Consider the following 21,803-nt stretch of genomic DNA (forward strand, 5'->3'; position numbering starts at 1 on the left):
GTACAGTTCCATCCTCCACCCTGTACAGTTCCATCCACCCAGTCATCAGCCTGTACAGTTCCATCCACCCTGTCATCAGCCTGTACAGTTCCATCCACCCAGTCATCAGCCTGACAGTTCCATCCACCCAGTCATCAGCCTGTACAGTTCCATCCACACTGTGTTACTCAATCTTCTCAACACATAAGGAATCAATGTGTTGTGAGGAGCCTCTGTACTAATTGGAATAGTCCCGCTCCACTTCTAGATCCTTAAGCTTCACAAACTACAAAGTAACACAAAGAACTAACACCGTCAGTTAGACAGCCATGAACACATTGTGAATGGGCCCATCACACTACGTTCTAATGGGTTGTTCACTGCTCTAGTCTGCTTTACGGAACTAAAAAGTGGAACGGAACTATTCCGAGGATTACAGTGGCCCACTTCTAAGATGGCCGACAAGAAAAAAAGGTCAAATCACAGCAGCTCTTTATTTGCTTTCCCTTCTTTACTCACATATTATAAATACTCCTCATCCACCAACTTTGATAAGAAGCCAACTACAATGTATGTCAGAGAGGCTGAGAGAAGACCAGATAGGCTTACCAGTTACAGACCAAGGCTGCGTCTGAAATGGCACCCGGTTCCCTAGAAAGAAGAGATAGGGTGCGTCCAAAAGGATGCCCTAAAAACACTAAGGGCAAGTGCCACCACTACCACTGATGGTCACATGGCAGGATTCTCATAGTCCTGATCAAAGACCTGAGGGCCACTGCATAGCAGAGTCCAGAAGGTTGAACTCCAGATCAACCCAGAGCCTCCCTACTCCCTAGGGCACTTCCATAAAGTATGGAGTGGAAACTTTAACCAATATGGTGATTGATTCACCTTGTTATAGTGCTCATACCTCCAAAATCGGTCTCAGACCTAGATGATTGTCTAGGGATTAGGGGGTGGATTTGGGATTCAAGCCTAGATGGCAGGTACCCATTCACAGCCTAGCATGATCTCACACATAAGTAGTCTTCCACCATAAAGGGTTGCGTTCATTGGGGCATGCAACGGGAAGCGTTTAACGTTTTGCAACGAGGAATCGAACATTAGCGTTTCTTATTCGGACCAAGTCCAGGTAGTTCCTCACTGTTTGTTTTCTTCCGTTTGGTGCCTAATGAACACAACCCAGCGCTGAAGAGAGGTACAACATGGTGGGGAAATAAACATGGCCGCCTCCGCTGACTTAAAGCAGGGCATTGAAACCTGAGAGGTGGCTGCAGCAGATCGATCAAACAGGCGGATGATTACAGGAGGAGTCAGCGGGCTGCGTTTGCCTCTCACACCCCGACTGCATTAAAACCAACCAGTACACATCAATCAGCCACATAGCACACAACTACACGTCCACTCTGCCACCACATTGCCAACGTTACATTTAAAAAGAGAAATTTGTCAAATAGTATTTACATCTTCAACACATAAATTATTTTCCCTAACATACTGTACGTGTAAGGCATGAGGCTTCGTAGACCTCTCTGTGCTTCGGGGACGAAACACGATACTGACATGTTCCTGTCCAGCACTCGGGAAAAGGAGATTGAGAAAAATGTAAAATTAAAAAGTTAAAATGGGTCAAAACAGCAGCCCCCAACCACATCCAGGAAACCAAGTGATAGTCATAATTAATAATGAAAATACAGCTTTTAAAATGGCCCAGAGGGACTGGAAGATAGATGCAGTATAATCTGGATAGTTAAATTATCATTCCCCCAATTACAAGTCCATGTACTATATGAGAATACACTGTTCACATCCTCTTGGTGACAGAGAAGGGTGCGATGGTTAGGAAGGGGCGGGGCAGAGGGGTGAGGGGGTTGTATATAGGGTCAGATGATAACGGATGCCTCGCAAGAGACCTAGGTAGGACTTGCAATTCCTTTTGTCCAGGGTCCCCAGTCACGCTTTCACCTTGGAACTTCCCCCTACAAAGAAACTTACTTCGTCTGACCCTTCCAGAGCCTCCCAAAACCCTGCCCGACGACAGCAGCTGCCGTCCCATTACTGACCAATCACCAGAAGGCGAGACGAGAAATGTAGGTCACCTCTTCCCCTCATGATACAATTCAGAAAGAGTAAAGACACTTCCTTAAATTCATATGTGATGAAAATATACAGCATTACAAACTGTATCAGAAAAACAAAAACACATAAATGAAAAATATATATCTTTTCAATTCATTATACAGAAACGTACACATTTCACCGAATTCTTTTTCGCTTTCTGTGTAATTCAGAGTGATGGACATACAGTATGTGTAAAGAGAGATTTTCTTCCTGCTGACAGACACTGTCCAATCAGAAAACTGGTACAGTGAGGAGTTTGATTCAGTTCAGTTTGTAGGAGTAGAGGGAGGGAAAGGTTTGTTGGACCCGTGGGCGAGTTGACCATCTCCAGTTTGGGTGGACACCATCAACATCTTGAGTTCATATTACAAGCGCTTTCCCACGTGGCATCTGTGAGCTGTAGTCAGTCTTTGGGGAAACCCTGTAGGAGTAGGTAGGTGGACAGAAAGTTGGAGTTGTGTGGCAGATCAATTCCAGTGAGCTTTCTGAAAGGCCTTGGATTGGTGGGTGGAGAAGTCCCGCCTACCTCCTACCCTGGTGGGTGGAGGGGCGTGTCAGTCTGCCAGGATGATCTTGACAAAGCTGGCTACGTCCGTCTCTTTGGAGTCATGCAGGGTGAAAAAGGGGTGTTGCTGTAAAAAAACACCATGAGTCAACAATTCCTAAAATAAACAGTAGTCCAACAGAAAGTACACATTTACACACAAGATTTAAATACAAGAATACATCATCCTGGTTTGACTAAACACTTGGGTAAGCCTGTCCTCTTGTGGACACATAACAAAGAGGAAACGGAGACAGGAAGTGAGCCTTTACAAAGACGATGTGAATGAAGAGAGAAAAACAACGCCTACAATCCAACAACAAAACACGTATTCACCGGTCACTGATTTAAACAAATGCTTATGAGGATCTAAAACCAACCATTAATTCTGTGTAGGCGGGTCTCTCGTTGGGTTTCTTTCTTAAGCTGCAGTGAGAAAACAAAACAAAGAACTGAGAAACATACCTCAATACTGGACACTTTTTACAATATACCTTTAGTAAGAGCCCCCAACACATCAAAGCCTGTTTGAGGACAAAATTCTGATAACTTTCCCAAAAATCCCAGGATTTCCCAGATATCCCGGTTAGGAGATTCCCAGAATCAGGAAGGAATAAGCAGGAAATGCAGAATCCTCCAACCTGGGAAGGTTGCCGTAATTGTGCAACCCTAAGTACACCAAAACACATTTACACCAGATAAGCCTACATGAAAGCTACAGCACAACATTTATAGTGGGCCAAGGTGGGACTAGGTCAGGACAACTGGGTCATCCCCAAAAATGTAGGTGGATTCATTTCCAGGTCGTCTTTTTCCCCCAGGTTGCATTCACACTGGGCAGTCAGAGATGCACAGGCTGAAGGGGACCCAGGCCTGGACCCACAGGGAGGGGACAACAGGGCAGTGCCCAGGCCAGGACCCACAGGGATGGGACAGCAGGGCAGTGCCCAGGCCTGGACCCACAGGCAGGGGACAACAGGGCAGTGCCCAGGCCAGGACCCACAGGGAGGGGACAGCAGGGCAGTGCCCAGGCCTGGACCCACAGGGAGGGGACAGCAGGGCAGTGCCACCTGGTGTTGTTTGGTTCAACTGCCTCATCAGTAAGGCCAGACAGGCGGCATCCCAAATAACACCCTATTCAGTGCACTACTTTTGACCAGGGCTCTAAACCCTGGTCAAAGGTAGTGCACTAAATAGTAGGGATGGGCTTTCTATTCCCCCCCCCCCGGAGTACTCGCAGGATTTTTACTCGTAATACTCAGAATGGAGAATATATATTATACATATATATTTTTTTACTTATAGAACACAATCTATGCCAAATTTATCATGACAATTAGATTTAAAATATATATATATATATATATATTCAATAAAACAATTGCCATTTAAGATTCATTTCTTGAAACCCTAATATCAACTGGTTATATTATATGGTGAAACAATCTTCTAAAAGGCAGTAACCTCAGCAGGGGCTCTTGCATGTAGAAGTCTATGGCTTTGCAATGGCATAGCCTTGTCTTGTTCATTTCCTGAGCACTCACAGTCAAGACACCTATTTTAGAGCAAAAACATGATCTAATATAACAAGAAAACACAGAATATTTTTCCAAATGAAAGAAAAGTTGCCAGTGCGAAGTGATGTGCATCTGGAACAGTTATTCTCAACCAGTGATCATTTGAAACGTTGACATTTCTTCAGGGTTACAAACCAAAATCTTTTCGATATAGGCCTACAGATGTTCCATTTAGTTTATTCTGCCTGTTCTTTGGAATGTTCTAAATGGATTAACGTTGAACAATGCTCACAGTGATGAATACAGCCACAACATCAGTTTGGTTTAGTAGCTTTAGGCTTAATAATTCTTATGAAAACACGCTTGTCTTTTTCACACTAATGTTTCTGTATATTTTCAGTGTGGAACCATTCCACCATATACTTTTACAGTATTTGGGGGGAAAAAGGTGACCTCTGGTTAAAAAGAAAGGTTTGACGTTGAGTTCTCATACCCATCCGTACTAAACAGAGAAGATGGTGACATTTGGAATGCAGACAGGGAGAGAGAGATGGGCTCACCACCGGGAGCTGAAGTCCACAAACTCAGGGGAGAAGCGGTCCGAGGGCAGCTGTGGAGAGGGCTCATCCACTACCTGCTTCAGTTGCTGGAAGGGTGTACCCCACGAGTCATAGGGGAACTTCAGAATGGCCAGCTCAATCTGGGGCAGAGGACCAGACAGAGGCTTGTTAACCCACAGAGAGAGGCAGGCAGAAGCTCATCTTTCAACTATGGAGACTGGTATTTACTGGCATAAAGAAACATGGGACAATACAGTAGAATCATCACTCAGACCAAGGTTGTATTCATTAGGACACACCATTACAAACTAACGTTGCAACAGAAAACAAATCACATAAATTCAGGTAGCCCCTCTCTGTTTCAGTCCCATTTTCTTCTGTTTGGTGCCTAATGAACATGACCCTGCTGTTGAAAGAATTGGTTTGGGTGTTACTGGTAGAATACCGATTTGAGATGAATGGATGTAATTTGACATTAATGCACAGTTTACATGATCTCAATCCAGGATTTGGTCCCAATCATGTCTGTGACTCACCATTGTGATTCCTAGACTCCAGATGTCTGACTTGACGCTGTAGCCTTTCTGGTTGAGGTCGGGGTTTATCCGTTCCGGCTGAAACCGAGGGAATGAAAACACTATCAACACCATTACATAATGACACCAACGTCATCACATAAGATAAGAATACCACTGTAACATATAACAACGACATCAACACAACAAGCACCAATCCTATTTCATTCAGGCAGTGCGCTCCCAAACACAACTAGACCAGGGTCGTGTTGTGGTTGAGCCACCTCTCCCCATTCCTCCTCACTCTATCGCTGTTCAACACACTCTCCCTGTTGTTCTGTTAAGTTTCTCTCTGGCATCAGTGGTTTCTTTCATCAGGATTATTCAGAAATTAAAACAAATACATCATCTGCACAGAGGTGATCGTCACGTTTAGCATCTCAGGAACCACATCAATATGATGTAGAATTCTTCTGAGAGGCACAGCTTGACCACGAAAAAGAACCTGGAATCTGGCCAACCAATGACTGAAGAAGCCTTACGCTGCAACCAGGGTCGGCACAAAAAATGGAAAACATAGGAGGTACCACATTAAACCTCTTAGGGCTAGGGGGCAGTATTTTCACGGCCGGATGAAAAACGTACCCAATTTAAACAGGTTACTACTCTGTCCCAGAAACTAGAATATGCATGGATAGAAAACACTCTGAAGTTTCTAAAACTGTTTGAATGGTGTCTGTGAGTATAACAGAACTCATATGGCAGGCAAAAACCTGAGAAAAATCCAAGCAGGAAGTGGGAAGTCTGGTGCTTTTAGTCTTTTCAAGTGATTGCCTTGACTGTATACAGTGACTTAGGGTTAATTTTGCACTTCCTAAAGCTTCCACTAGATGTCAGCAGTCTTTAGAACAGTGTTTGAAGATTCTATGGTGAATTTGAAGGGAATACCAGCTGTAGTGAACTGCTGTCCCATTATAAGGCATGGGCTCAAGTCACGCGCAATGACTTGGGAGCGAGCTGAGTTCATATTCACTCCTAAAGAGAACGGATAGGTCCGGTTGGAATTTTATTCAAGGTATATGATAAAAACAACCTAAAGATTGATTCTATACATCGTTTGACATGTTTCTACAAACTGTAGTATAACATTGACTTTTTGTCTGGACTAAGTAAGCACGCGCGTAGTGGATTTGGATAGTGAACCTAACGCAAACAAAATGGATTATTTGGAAATAAATATGAACTTTATCGAACATTTATTGTGGAGCTGGGATCCTGCGAGTGCCTTCTGATGAAGATAATCAAAGGTAAGTGAATGTTTATAATGTAATTTCTTAGTTTTATTGACTCCAAGGTGGCAGGTTTCTGTTTGCTTGTTGTTGGTGTCTTCTGGGCTGTACTCAGATTATTGCAAATTGTGCGTTCGCTGTGAACCTTTTTTGAAATCTGACAAAGTGATTACACTTCTCCTAAATGTATCTATAATTCTGTGCATAACACTATATATATTGATCAATGTTTACGATGAGAATTTACATACTGTGTGTGTTCATTGTGCTGATTCACCGGTAGGTTTGGAGGGAAAACATTTCTCAACATTACGCGCCAATGTAAAAATGCTGTTTTTGGATATAAATATGAACATTATCAAGCAAAACATGCATGTATTGTGTAACATAATGTCCTAGGAGTGTCATCTAATGAAGATCGTCAAAGGTTAGTGCTTCATTTAGCTGTGTTTTGGGTTTTTGTGATGCATCTAGTTGCTTGGAAAATGGCTGTGTGGTGTTTGTGAAGTTAATGTCCTAACATAATCTAATTTTATGCTTTCGCCGTAAAGCCTTTTTGAAATCGGACAATGTGGTTAGATTAACAAGAAGTTTCTTTAAAATGGTGTAAAATAGTTGATTGAGAAAATGGAATTATGAGATTTTAGCTGTTTTAAATTTGGCGCTCTGATTTTCCACTGGCTGTTGTCAAAATCAATCCCGTTAACAGGATGAGAACGGGAAGGGGTCCCATAGAGGTTAACTTGTTCGATATGGATGTTTCATTTTATTTCTTACGTGTCAAACTTCTCTAAAACAGGGTTTCCTTTAAGAAAATGTGGCGCAGGACATTTGACCGGCAGTATTTTAATTTAAACAGACATTTGAGAAATGTGCGCATTCACGAAATGTAGACATCGGGTGGGTAATCTGATTAGGGAGTCCACCCATTGAAGTCACTTTTACATGATGGTTATTCATTTTAACAGAACATGCCACTCCAGGATGCAACGGTGTGCATCCTTATGACCTAATTCTGATGAGCACTTTGAAGATGTTAGAATGGCTGTCACGTGTCCTTCTCCTCAGCCAACAAGACCAGTAACAAACAGCAACATCACTAGCCTATGTCAATCTAGTACCCCCATCACAGAGAAGTTGACCTATTCTATTGGTAGGCTTATCGTTCTGTGCGAGAAAGAAATGGCCTTTTCCAAACAGATTCTGGGACAGTTGTGGGACGAAGGATCCCAAATTCATACAACCAGTAGGCCTAGGCTACATTAAAAAAAATAACGAGGCTGATGCAACAGAGCAGAACATTAACTTAAAATGTCGATAAACTATTATTTCTTCACATTATAAGCACAGCAATGAGCACAAGGCAGTAGACTATACGCGGATGTTCATTCCATAATGCAATTAGCATGAAAACACCATTGTCAAATCGCACCGCACACACACAATTTAGAAAGAGGGGAGAACTAAAGATGCAACTAGCATGGGTTGCTAACATGACTAGGATTGTGCCTTTGGCTACTGGACAATGAAAGAAAGTTGAATATGCTACTGGTTTCAATGGCATATGGAAGTCTATAAAATAATTGCCACCACGTTTCTATGGTCGGATTTTACTTTGAAGGTAGGTAAGACATGTCTCATATTATGAAGTAAAACATTCAGGTTTCAAACAATTACATGTATGTTTTCAAAATGCATACTGCCTCCAGCTCATTTCAAAGTGGTGTGTGACGCACTGAAGCATACACATACCGTTGCATATGGGAAACACAATTTACCACAAGTGGACTCCAATCAAGTTGTAGAAACATCTCAAGGATGATCAATGGAAACAGGATGCACCTGAGCTCAATTTCGAGTCTCATAGCAAAGGGTCTGAAAGCTTATGTAAATAAGGTATTTCTATTTGTAATACATTTGCAAACATTTCTAAAAACTTGTTTTCGATTTGTCATTAGAAAAATAAATGAATTAAATCCATTTTTAAATAAGGATGCACTGTAAGCATGACCGGTCAAATGCATTTATGTCGACTGGTATTTCCATCAATGAATAGGCTAAAGCGCATTATTTTGCAATAGGATTTTCTCTTCTCCTGGACAATTGTCCCTCGGCAGCTACATTTTTTTGGCTTTTCAATTTTTTTTTTACCAAAAGCCGTCTATTACCGGCTAACAGAAACCCTGGTGGCTACTGAACATGGCTAAGAAGGTGTCAGAGCTCCCCCACCTCTCTCTCTCTCTCTCTCTCTCTCTCCCCATTCCTACTCACCGCCATGTAGGGCTTGCAGCCGGCATCCATGGTCTTGGCCATAGAGTCCACCAGGTGGCCGCTGATGCCAAAGTCACACATCTTCACCTGGCCCTGTGTGTTGATCAGCACGTTGGACGGTTTCACATCTGCACAAAGGTCAGATTTTAAAAAATAAAGAATATTTTTCATAATAAGGAATAGTTGTCCCAACAACTGTGGCGGAGGGCAAAAAAATACAAATAAAACAAAGGACCATTTCAGATCAACATGAGTAAAGGAGATGATCGAGTGATGAGTAACCGTGCCCAAGACATGAAGACTTGTTAGCTCCCAGCTCCCCAAGCTGTTTGCCTTGGCTTTAGCTCAGCAGGCTAACAAAATCATATCCTTCATTTACCTCGGTGTATCACTGAAAGTTTGTTATGCAGATGCTCCAAAGCCTTGACGATCTGGAGAGAGAAACAGAAGCAGTTACACACTGCATTTTAATGACATCATTCCAGATAACCTGAGGGAACAGGAGTAGCTGTGTGACTGTTCCTTATACAGCATCACAACAAGCTGGTGTGGACACCTTTTACAGATGACAATATAAATCATATCAATAGGACCGTGTACTTCAGTATTATCCATGTTGTTTTGTTCTGTTTCTCTGGCATCAGTGGTTTCTTTCATCAGGATTATTCAGAAATTAAAACAAATACATCATCTGCACAGAGGTCAGTGTGACGTTATACTGTAGCTATAAGCATTATTCAGTAACCCTGCAGGTTGTGCTCATTAGGCACCAAACAGAATAAAAACTGAAACAGGGAGGGCCTACCTGGACCAATAAGAAACTCATTTGTTTTCCATTGCAAATCGTTTTTTTTAAATGATCTTCATTGTGTGCCCTGATGAACACGACCCAGGTGTCCACTCACCGCTACAGTGATCTTCCCCAGGATGTCTTCAGGGATGGTCATGCCTTTATCTATCACCTGCTTGTAGAACTTATCCAGAGACGTGTCCATCAGCTCCATGCAGATCCACACGTCACCCTGGCAACGCAGAGACAACACCTATTACTATAGAACTACCTCTTTAAATACTCAGCCTGTTTGTTTTTCTCTCTCTGGCATCAGTGGTTTCTTTCATCAGGATTATTCAGAAATTAAAACAAAATACATCATCTGCACAGAGGTCAGTGTGACACACAAAGAAAAGCAAATAAGTCCTTCCATGACTAATACAGAGACTACTTTTAATCGTAATTTGAAAACTCAACTGAATTGAAAATGTATTTGAGGGCAGAAAGATGTGGCCAAGTGAAAGCCAGCCTAGCCACGGGCTTCCACCATAATGTTGTTTTCACAGGTTTGGTTTTTCCATTTATGTTTTGAGGTTGGACTTTTAGCACGTAGGACGCACTGACTGGTGTCATCTCGTTAGTCAGCATGTGTTACACCTGTGCTGGTTCCCCCCCATTTCGTTAGTCAGCATGTGTTACACCTGTGCTGGTTCCCCCCCATTTCGTTAGTCAGCATGTGTTACACCTGTGCTGGTTCCCCCCCATCTCGTTAGTCAGCATGTGTTACACCTGTGCTGGTTCCCCCCATCTCGTTAGTCAGCATGTGTTACACCTGTGCTGGTTCCCCCCCATCTCGTTAGTCAGCATGTGTTACACCTGTGCTGGTTCCCCCCATCATTCTAGAATAACAATCCTTTATCTGGTCTTCCCTGATTTAGTTTTGTTCCACCTTTTTTGGTTTGCTTCCTGTCTTTTAAGTTTGGTAATTTTGTTTGCCTCCTCTTGGGCAAATATAGTGTGTCTCATGGTGGGTGTCTTTTAGGTCCCAGTTGTTGGTGCTAGTCAACTTTCAGTGGACACCCCTATGAGTGTCCTTCAGAACCCCTCCTAAAACTCCACCCGTTTCCTTTTGGTTGTTCTCAGTGACTCTTGGTGCCCCTTTCGGTTTGAGTGACAATTTTTGGTTTTCTTGCTGGGGAACGTAACAACCTGTTAAGTCTTTTCCAACCAGTTGATGAAGAGAATGAGACAAGGACAGTTTTTTTTTTAAACCAATTAAAATAAAGTCCAGATAACTCCATCTTAATTTGGCAAACTAAGAGCGAATGTGACGGTGTGCCGTCTATGGCTGTTTACACAAGTAACCCAATTCAGATTTTTGGCCAATAATTGGTATTTTGAACAAATCAGAACTTTTGCCAATAAATGGGCAAAATACAATAATTGGGCTGCCTGTGTAAACCCAGTCAGATGTGGTGCTGAGTGACAGTGTCCAGGCAAACCCAGGCTGTGCTACAGATGTGGTGCTGAGAGCTGACCTCTCTGAAGAGAGCGCCGTAGAAGGTGACCGTGAAGAAGCAGTCCACGGTCCTCATGGAGATGTCCAGGTCCATCAGCAGTCTCTTCTGCTCCAGGGTGTTCACTGTGGCCCGGATCCTCTGGGGGGGCAGTCACAGAAATACAATCACTAGAAGGAACAAAGCCCTTTGGCTCAGACCACGGCAATTTGAATGGAAGACTCACAGGAATACTAATTAGCTCTTCCATAATGTATCTATTTTGTATTTGTGTTTAAATTAAATATAGTTAAGGGCTCACTTGTTAAAGATTGACTTCACAGTGAAAATAAACTTTACATTTGGTATGACATCTGCATACGACACCATAACCTCATCCATTACTTTTAAACTACCTGTTTAGTTTCTCTCTGGCATCAGTGGTTTCTTTCATCAGGATTATTCAGAAATTAAAACAAATACATCATCTGCACAGAGGTCATTCATTGTCACATTTGGCTTGACAATAAAAAAAAAAGTAAAACATATTTAACCTTTATTTACCTAGGCAAGTAAGTTTAGAACAAATTCTTATTTACAATGACGGCCTACCCCAGCCAAACCCTAACCTGGACAACGCTGGCCCAATTGTGCGCCACCCTATGGGACTCCCAATCACGGCCGGTTGTGATACAGCCTGGAATCGAACCAGGGTCTGTAGTGACACCTCTAGCACTGAGATGCAGTGTCTTAGACCGCTGTGCCACTCGCGAGCCCAAAATGACCATGGGAGTTGTCAAAACAACACAGGTCTGTGTTGGTCAGGAGTGTTGACGTTGAGATAGAGCTGTGTGGCTTGTCTTTAAATGTGACACGTACACTTATTTAATAAACATCTCAGATATGTAAATAGAAAATGTCTGTTTTGACTTTTGAAAACATCCAATATTATCAAATAAACATCTCTGATTAAGTGCCGTCGGAAAGTATTCAGAACCCTTGACTTTTTCACATTTCGTTACGTTACAGCCTTATTCTAAAATGTATTCAATATCCCCCCACCCCACCAACCTAGACACAATACCCCATAATACCCCATAATGACAAAGCAAAAACTGGTTAAGACATTTTCGAAAATGTAAAAAAAAACTTCTTTTTTTTTTTAAAACAAAACTGAAATGCCTTGTTTACATCAAGGGGTCTGAATACTTTCCGAATGCACTGTACAGAAATCTAAAATGTCTGTTTCAGTAGAACGCAATATTTTGAAACATTCAGATACAAATATGCTATGTAGAACAAACATGCCTCTGACATGTAGAATAAGGAATTGTTTTGTCTCTATTCATGGCATTTCTATGTGCAACGTTCCATAACGTTGGCTCATTTAACATGGACCCTGGAGCCAACTGGAGCACTCCACCCACCTTGACGGCCATGATAAGCCCACTGGGCACATGTCTCATCTTGTCCACCACACCATACGCTCCTCTACCCAGCTCCCCAATCTGCTCCAAGTCATCTGCCTTCACAACAAAGTTCTGGCCAGAGAGAGAAACACAGTGGAGGGGGAAAGAGGTCTATCAGCCAATCACAGCAAGTTCAACCAATACATGCAAAAGAGAAAACCCCAGAGTCGTGTTCATTAGGACCCATCAGAAAACAAAAATAAAAGACTTCTTATTGGACAAGTCCAGGTAAAGCTGGGTGGTATAGTTTTGGATTTCTGAGTCAGGTAATGACATCACCATTTTGACACCACAACCATATACTTGTCGTTGACTACAGTACAACCCTCTTCAACACTCTCCCTGTCTTTTTGTTCTGTTTCTCTGGCATCAGTGGTTTGTTTCATCAGGATTATTCAGAAATTAAAACAAATACATCATCTGCACAGAGGAGATCGTCACGTTTGTCTGAGATGCACAGTGTGAGAAAAGTCTCAGTCACATCAAAATCGCCCAGTAAATGCATTAGAGAAAACGCTAAGGTCGTGTTCATTAGGACATGCAACAGAAAACATTTTCAAAAAGCTTAGCAACGCAAAACTAAACTAAGTGCTTCTTATAGGACAAGTCCAGGGGTGTAAACATTAGTCCAAAGTTACAAAACATGAGTTTCTATTGGACAAATTCAGGTCCGTCCCCATTCCGTTTAAGAAACATTTTCCAACAGAATCGGCGTAATGAATACACCCCAAGCAGTCCATCCCTGTTTCAGTCCGTTTTCGTCCGTTTGGTGTCTAATGAACATGACCCGAGTAAAACCACAAAAGGTGACAGAAAGTGAAGGACTACAGCCTGAACACAACGTTCTTCCCTTCCCCACCTTTTCTCCAATGGTAACACAGGCTTTGGAATCCAGATCTCGAGGGGGGCTGAAGAGAGAGGAAAGGTAGTGGGATTAATACCATGCATTCCTTTAAAAATGTGACATCGATATCAAACACCAACAACTAATGCTCTTTCTCATTGAACGTCACACTGTATGACTGTACTTTGACAAGATGCTATGTGAAACCTGGGTGGTAGAGTTCAGGGTGTGAAAGAGGAGATTCGGGTGATCACATGAGCATATAAAACCATAACCTCATCATCTATTACTGTACAGCTACCTCTTCAGTACGCTCTCCCTGTTTCTTTTGTTAGCTTCTCTCTGGCATCAGCGGTTTCTCTCTTCATCATTATTAAGAAATTAAAACAAACAATCTGCACAGAGGTCATCATCACGTTTGTGACAAACACACAGCAGTGGCTAATTTCCAGGGTATCTTTTTTGGAGTCGTGCTGCACAGATGATGAGATCTCAATATCTGGAGAAGTGTTTAGCCTACCATCTCAGGAACCACGTTAATATGATATAGCAGTCTTCTGAGATGCACAGCGTGACCACGAAAAAGACAACCTGGAATCCGGCCAACCAATGACAGAGAAGAAGCCTTACGCTGCAGCTGCAGGTGGGGGCTGATCAAAGACCTCTTTGGAGAGCTTGAGGCCTGGGTTCTTCTTCTTCCCTATGAGAGGATGGGGAGAGGAGAGATCAGCCTAGTTCTTTCAGAAAACTCATCTGTACCATGACCTGTCAATTTTCACTTTCAATAAACCAGAACAGAGAAGTTGAACCTTGTGTTGTGAGAATGCTTGGTTTTGATTTTCAGTGGGGTAGCTGTTCTGTTTTTGGTGTGGACTTCCGACTTGTACTGTAACGTGTTACTGACTGTACAGCTCCATTTGTTATCTACCCAGAGATTGCTGAACAATAGGAAACAGGTGAATGACTCGGTCATAAAATCGGAACGATGACACAGAGAGCGAGAAAGCAGAAACAGATTACCTCACTCATTAACCCTTTGTTTTGTCTAACACTATTGTTATACAAGCAGTAATTTAACCGCTTTGGTTTGTCCGAACCAAAGTCTCAACCATAATCAGAAGAATAGCCACTGAACAGTGACTCATGTTAGCTCCTGCAGTAGGTCTGCTGCTGCCTACACAATGGAGACCAGAGACCTCTCCCTGTGTGAAATGCACACTACAGTGCATTCATAAACACTGTTCACAAGCAACAAGTGGGGACTTCTCATCCAGGCTAGGGCAACGGGGCCATGCTGGTGTAAAACAACAACCCCAACTGAAGGAACGTGGGATTCAGACGAGGACTGCGCCTCAATAGTCTAAACATGGACCCTTTTCTCCTCTCCTGATCTGCACAACATTGGATGAGTGGGAGTGATACAGCAGAAAGATATTTAGGACCTGCTCTCATCCAGGGCCTGAGGCAGGTTGATTTCTGCCAGCTATTGGCAGGTACATTTGCAGAGGTCCCATTAAATGCAGAATTCTGTGTTTTCACGCAGACAAAAAATGAAAACGCAAAAGAAAAATCTTGCTGCGTTTTGTAAAATGCTGGTTTAAATGTTTTTCTCCCCCAAGACTAATTTTGTGCTTCAGCTGCACTTCACTCAGATGAGAATTCACAAAACAGACATTCTATCAGCAGACAGCACTCTGGACTGATTCTCTGTTTTACTTTTCTCGGTGTAGACTACTTTTCTCTGGTGATATGCACGATTAGCTTCCGGCAAAACATCAGGAAATGTAGCTGGCGACATTCTTTCTATGATAAACATTAGAAATATGATGGCCATGTATCGTTTTTGCTAAAAACACACACACATTATTTTGCTTCAGTAGTGATCAGGGGCATAAAAATATAGTTTACCTTCACAGAAAATACATTAGTGCAACACATTTGGAAGAAATAGCTTAATTCATCAGATGACAATAGAAGTGCAACACTATTTGGCAATCAGTCACACAAGTAAATGAGCTTACAATGGAAAAGCTATAGCTTTTAAATAATATGCTCATTTACTTGTGTGGCTGATGAATTAAGCTATTTCTGCCGAATGTGTTGCACTAATGTATTTCCACATACTTTTGTATATATAGTGTACATTGGCTCAGAGGTAACCAGACACTTAAACACCACTTGCTGTTTAAAGCTTACATTGGCTCTCTGTACCACGAACAACTGGAAATGAGGCTGCAGAGAGCAGAGACACCATTCATAAAGGCAGTGCAACGTTTTGCAATGTTGCAAGTGAAGCATTTAGGTTGGGTATACTGTGTTGGCCGGGTAATACAGTGCAGCCTAATCGTGGGTGGATTATCTGCAGTACATACACAGGAGGCTAAATGTTAGCAAATAACCTACAAATCCGAATGAAAGCAAGTTCGTATAGACTGGACAGGTAGCATCTCATGCTCTCAGATGAGCCACTGCAGACGTCCAGCTTCCCAGTACGATTCATTGACTTCCCAGTGAAATACAGTGAGGGGAGATTCATTGACTTGTGCTATGCTCACATGCACCCAGCAGAGTAAAAATAGATGTTCATTTCCTCCGTCAAGCTAAAAAAAGAGCATTCAAAACCTTCTTAAAATGACCTAGAACAACAGTATAAAAACAGCCGTTGTCCCAACTGAAGTAGCATGGCAAGAAATTGCCTTTTTCCCTTCATTCACTTTTGGTTATTTGAAATGGAATCTCCAAAATATCACTATATTTAAAACAAGCCATAGAAAGCTGGTTGAAAATTCAGTTTAATATTTGTTCAGTATTTTCTGGTGGATTAAACAAATATTGTTAAACTCAACAACAAAAAATAACGTTTTTGAAAAATAGGTTTAAAAATGGTTTAATCTTTGTAAATGATATAAATAGGACTGGTGGAATTGTTAACAAAACATGGAAATGTCTGCCGTATTCAAAATTACAACCAACTGATTGCAGCATCACTGCAAAAATGGAGGCGGCAAGTGGAAAGGGGAGAAGGTAAGGATTCACAAAACGATGCCGGATTCAAAACTTTGTATTTTTCAAATTAAAATTATATAACATTTTTGCAACCAATACAATTGTTATATATACACACGCAGTATCAGTCAAAAGTTGACACCTACAAATTCCACACTTTATTTTCACTATTTTCTACATTGTAGAATAATAATGAAGACATCAAAACTATGAAATAACACACATGGAATCATGTAGTAACCAACAAACAAAAAAAGTGTTAAAAAGTGTTGTTTGAGATTCTTCAAAATAGCCACCCTTTGCATTCTGTCAACCAGCTTCATGAGGTAGTCACCTGGAATTAATTTCAATACACAGGTGTGCCTTGATAAAAGTGAATGTGGAATTGCTTTCCTTCTTTATGCGTTTGAGCCAATCAGTTGTGTGGTGACAAGGTAGGGGTGGTATACAGAAGATGGTATTTTACCAAATAGGGCTAAGTCCATACTATGACAAGAACCGTTCAAATAAGCAAAAAGAAATTACAGTCCATCATTACTTTAAGACATGAAGGTCAGTCAATCCGTAAAATTTCAAGAACTTCTAAAGTTTCTTTAAGTGCAGTCGCAAAAACCATCAAGCACTATGATGAAACTGGCTCTCATTAGGACCGCCACATGAAAGGAAGACCCAGAGTTACCTCTGCTGCAGAGGATAAGTTCATTAGAGTTAACTGCACATCAGATTGCAGCCCAAATAAATGCTTCAGAGAGTTCAAGTAACAGACACATCTCAACATCAACTGTTCAGAGACTGCGTGAATCAGGCCTTCATGGTCGAATTGCTGCAAAGAAACCACTACTAAAGGACATCAACAAGAAGAGACTTGCTTGGGCCAAGAAACACGAGCAATGGACATTAGACAGGTGGAAACCAAATTTGAGATTTTTGGTTCCAACCGCCATGTCTTTGTGAGATGATCTCCGCATGTGTGGTTCCCACCGTGAAGCACGGAGGAGGTGTGATAGTGCTTTGCTGGTGACACTGTCAGTGATTTATTTAGAATTCAAGGCACACTTAACCAGCATGGCTACCAAAACATTCTGCAGCGATACTCCATCCCATCTGGTTTGCACTTAGTGGGACAATCATTTGTTTTTCCAACAGGACAATGACCCAACACACCTCCAGGCTGTTTTTTTTATTTCACCTTTATTTAACCAGGTAGGCTAGTTGAGAACAAGTTCTCATTTACAACAATTTCATTGAGGTTACTGAATTACAGTAAGGAAATCAGTCAATTGAAATGCATTTGGATATATAAATATATATATGGGGGATTGGAAATGATGCAGACAATTACATTGTTAGAAGCCACAATCTGCAATATTAAAGCTGATCCACAGCCCAACATTGTTTTAAGCATGGCAAGAAACTATTTACTTTGGCTAAATACTGCCGTTAGCTCGTAATGCATAGCTAAAATGCATGGCAGGAACGGATCTTACGTGGCACTCTATTTCAGCTGAACTCCCTGACATACAGTATACCTTCAGCGTCTGAGGTCACGTATTTGACTAGTTGACAGCTAGGCCCACATCAGGCCTCATATCAATGAAGGAGCTATTAAAAATCCTACAACTCTAAGCATTTCAGGCATGGGACTATGCCGTATCCAACACTTTCTTTGTGGGAATGTCTGACGTCGACAAAACCAAGTTAGAAGTTCTCATGTTACAAATGGTAGCCCATATGGACGATGTTCACTGTGTTAACTTCCTCAGGGTTCGGGGGTCAGGGCAGTGTCCAGGCAAGAGAGGATGACTCCCAACCAAACAAGACATCCTTTCTGAATAGCTGTCACGAGATCCTTTGGGAAGCATGATGTCATTGGGCATAGCTCTCCTCCAGCTTTCTGAACCCCTTTTACATCCACCTGAACCCTAAACCCAGCCTAATAAGCTTACTGCACTACAACCCTTTGGTTATAGTGGAGTGTAAGCCCACTGTCTATACGCGTTGCTTTGCCATCAGCATCGGGTCAATGTGACATTCTACCTGTTACAGAGCGTGTTGTAAAGCGTTGTAAAATAACCAGTGTTGTGTATAGTCAAGGCCATATGTAACCAAAATCAACTTCATTTCTCATTCAATTCACAAGATGGAATGAATGCGCACGTCAGCCATCGATTCTTGAGCTTGGACGCCGCCATCGGACATGACAACTCGAGCAATAGAGCAGATTTCCAAGGAAGCATTCCCTCAACGGCCTGAACCATGCACAGAAATAGCCTATAGGCCTAGGCGGTAAAATGAAATAATTGATGCTGACTAATCTAGCTACAGCCGTAGCTGTGGTGTGTGTGCATATCATGTTACAGGTGATTCACTAGCTTCTACAGGAAAACAACCCCACCCGGCTTTAGTCAGACAGCTGCACTGGTTTGAAGACTCCTGCACAAGGTATGCTATATCTTCTGTGTGAAGATGAATACTCAGAATTCTTGGACAGCCCATTGGATGACGGCGTGAATAGCCGGGTCACGAGCCACCATCACAGCCGCCATCGACCCGCTTATACCGGCAACGAGGAAGCTACCAAGTAACAGGTTATTTTTCACTCTGGACAAGCAGCAGTGCTCTCTCTCTCTCTCACTGAGTTTCTGTGCATGTGCACGGGTTCACGTCACACTGCTACAACGTGGTAGGTACGGGACCAAAACAGCAGAGAAGTTTAGCCTTGTGCTTCACCGTTCTTAGTTGTTGTCGAAATCGGCCCGTTATTGCTGTGTGGAACTCATGTCCATCTCAAATGACTCAAGCAAACAGCAAAGTTAGCTTAAAAAAAACTGAATAAAACAACACATCACAATGCCTCTCCCCTGTCTGACCCAAATAATTATTGGGCATAGGTACATGTACTGATGTGTGGGTAACTCAGTAACGTGTGTAACTGTCATTAGGATCTTTTTAGGGTTCTATTGTTATTTAAGATGTGTAGTTGAGCTGTTCTTGTCTATTGACGTTCTGGGATTATGTCATGTTTTTTGTGGACCCCAGGAAGAGTAGCTGCTTCTTTAGCAACAGCTAATGGGGATACGAATAAAATACTAAATAAGTTTACCTCTAAACCTAGTCCTGGACTACAACGCACTTTCAATGGAGATAAACCATTGAGATGTATTTTTAATCCAGAACTAGGCTTAATCTATGTCCAGGATGGGACTGGCTGCCAGTCAGAAGGCACACCGGTCAGACCGTGTTAACCCACTGTGCTAAAGCCTAGCACTGTCTGTAAGTCAGTCTGGATAAGAGCGTCTGCTAAATTACTAAAAGGTCAATGTAAAACAAAACAAAAATGGGGTGCTTGAAAAAGTCTCACATTGCAGCTGACATTTCTTGTGTGGGCAGGGTAAACACCGTTTTAGAAGAGTGCATTATTTTGTTGTAAAACCTCCTTAAGCAACAGCAACTTGAAATGAACAAACAAGCATAGCAAAGCACTTAAGCCTACTCCACCCAATACCTTAAACAAAGTGAAACTGGCTACAGCGGTCAAGAAAAGTCCATACACAATGGAAAACCCTGGGCTCATCCTACACTTTTACTATCAGCAAACAGGCCGTTGCTGCTCCTGAAATAAAGGTGAGCACCAATAACGTCAGCATAGCACAACAGTGTAGCAGCTTTACAACCACAGGTTGCAGAAGTCACTGGAAGTACAAGTCAACACATGCAGTCAGGTAGCTAGGCTATAGAGGGGCTGCCTGTCATAGCATAATAGTCAGTGAGCAGGCCTCTCACAATCCTGCTGGTAATGCCAGTAGGATTGTGTAGATCAGCACTTCCCAAATTGGTGCTGGGGACTTCAAGGGGGGCACGTTTTGGTTTGCCCTAGCACCACACAGCTGATTCAAACAATGGATGCTTGATAATCAGTTGATATTTTGAATCAGCTGTGTAACGATAGTGTTAGGGCAAAAACCAACATGTGCACCCCTTGGGATCCCCAGGACAGAGTTCGGGAAACGATGGTGTTGCATAATATCACATCATCAACAACATAATGTCCCCATGTGTGACGTAGGAGGGCCTTGATTTATTCTCCACCAGGTGTTTTTTATTCAACATTGCTTGTTGCTAGCTAGCTACACATCACCTTGTGTCAGAGGGAGACCAACTGTATGATAGATCAGGCATTTGTAGAAAATATGCGAGACAAATACAAGTGGACAACTATTGCAAGAATGCGTGAGAGACGACATGAACACTCACACGGTAATATTAGACCAAGTAACGCTGTCGGAAAAAAATACATGACTCATGTTTCCCATCAACCCACAAGTCGCGAGGCATGGCATGCGTGCTCCCAATAAAATAACGCCCGCGATATAGCTAACGTTACATCGATACCGGTGTGGCTAGCTACGCACTTTTCGTTTGGTCGAATAGACAATGCTATAGGTAACGTTAGCTCGCTAGGTAGGTAGCTAACTAACAAGCAACAGTTGCAACTTGCAGCCCCAAGTAGCCTAACTAACGTTAGCAACGTTATCGCGTGTTCACAAACAATTGTGTAAATTTCCAGGAATTGACAGGAAACAACCAACCCCGGGGAATCCGCATAGATGTTATGGTTTCTAGCCAGGTTACAGAGAAATGCAATCAGGCACCACAGTACAACTTGTACTGTAGCTAGCTGAAGTTAGCTAGCAACTTTGTACAAGGGCAGACCCTAACGTTTGGTTAAGCCGGAAACGAACTGATTTTAAAAAACGTCAATAATGCAATGACGCAATACCCTGACTTCCAGCAATGCATCTTTGTCAGATTCATTCTTGTTGCACAATTAACATTATTGTTAGAATTCTTACCTCCTTTAGAAAGAGACATTTCCCCCCTTTGCTTTGACGAGGGGAAGCACAAAGACTTTTTTTACTCCCTCCCTCCCTGCATCTACCCCGCTCAGAAGCTGCGGCTTGTCCTGCAACTACGATGCAAGTCTGTTTCAATCTTCATGCATGTTGCGTTAGTTTGTCTCCGTGTCGCAGGGCTTCTTGTTTTTAAAAAAAAGTTATAAACCGAATGGACATATGAATGCCGGCGAATTTAACTCGATAACGTTACAATACCAAACGTTACACTTTTTAGATAGCGAAGAAGTGGACGGATTAGTTTTGCATAGCCCGGTGCCCTGGGTGTGTGGAGATCTTCATCAGGACCAATGGAATGGTCTAAAATGAGTAAACTCTGTTCGCCCGGGGCACCGAGCTATGCAAAACCAACTCGATCAATCTGACATCCGAAAGCTCGAGCGTCAAATGCGTTATGACGTTTTTCCTCCCTGTGTTTTACATAGTTGTGGGATATGTAGTCTGCAGTCATTGCCAACAAGCGTGGACATGTCCAAGACCAGTCCATGGTCGCAACAATTATGATTG

At 42.3% G+C, this 21,803-nt stretch overlaps 1 protein-coding gene across 1 annotated transcript; it reads right to left on the reverse strand.

The window, feature by feature from the left end:
- Window positions 1-454: 454 nt before the first annotated feature.
- On the reverse strand, window positions 455-21,619 carry LOC115207531 (dual specificity mitogen-activated protein kinase kinase 6). Its single transcript, XM_029774675.1, has 12 exons — window positions 21,237-21,619; window positions 14,008-14,077; window positions 13,393-13,441; window positions 12,492-12,605; window positions 11,107-11,226; window positions 9,702-9,818; window positions 9,176-9,227; window positions 8,797-8,924; window positions 5,258-5,335; window positions 4,722-4,861; window positions 3,025-3,070; window positions 455-2,732 (listed from the first exon to the last, which is right to left on the reverse strand). Exons 1-12 carry the CDS (start codon window positions 21,253-21,255, stop codon window positions 2,655-2,657), a joined length of 1,011 nt encoding a protein of 336 aa, XP_029630535.1. The 5' UTR covers window positions 21,256-21,619; the 3' UTR covers window positions 455-2,654.
- Between the last annotated feature and the right edge of the window lie 184 nt (window positions 21,620-21,803).

Source organism: Salmo trutta, chromosome 1, assembly GCF_901001165.1.
Source record: "Salmo trutta chromosome 1, fSalTru1.1, whole genome shotgun sequence".
Classification (NCBI taxonomy): Eukaryota; Metazoa; Chordata; class Actinopteri; order Salmoniformes; family Salmonidae; genus Salmo; species Salmo trutta.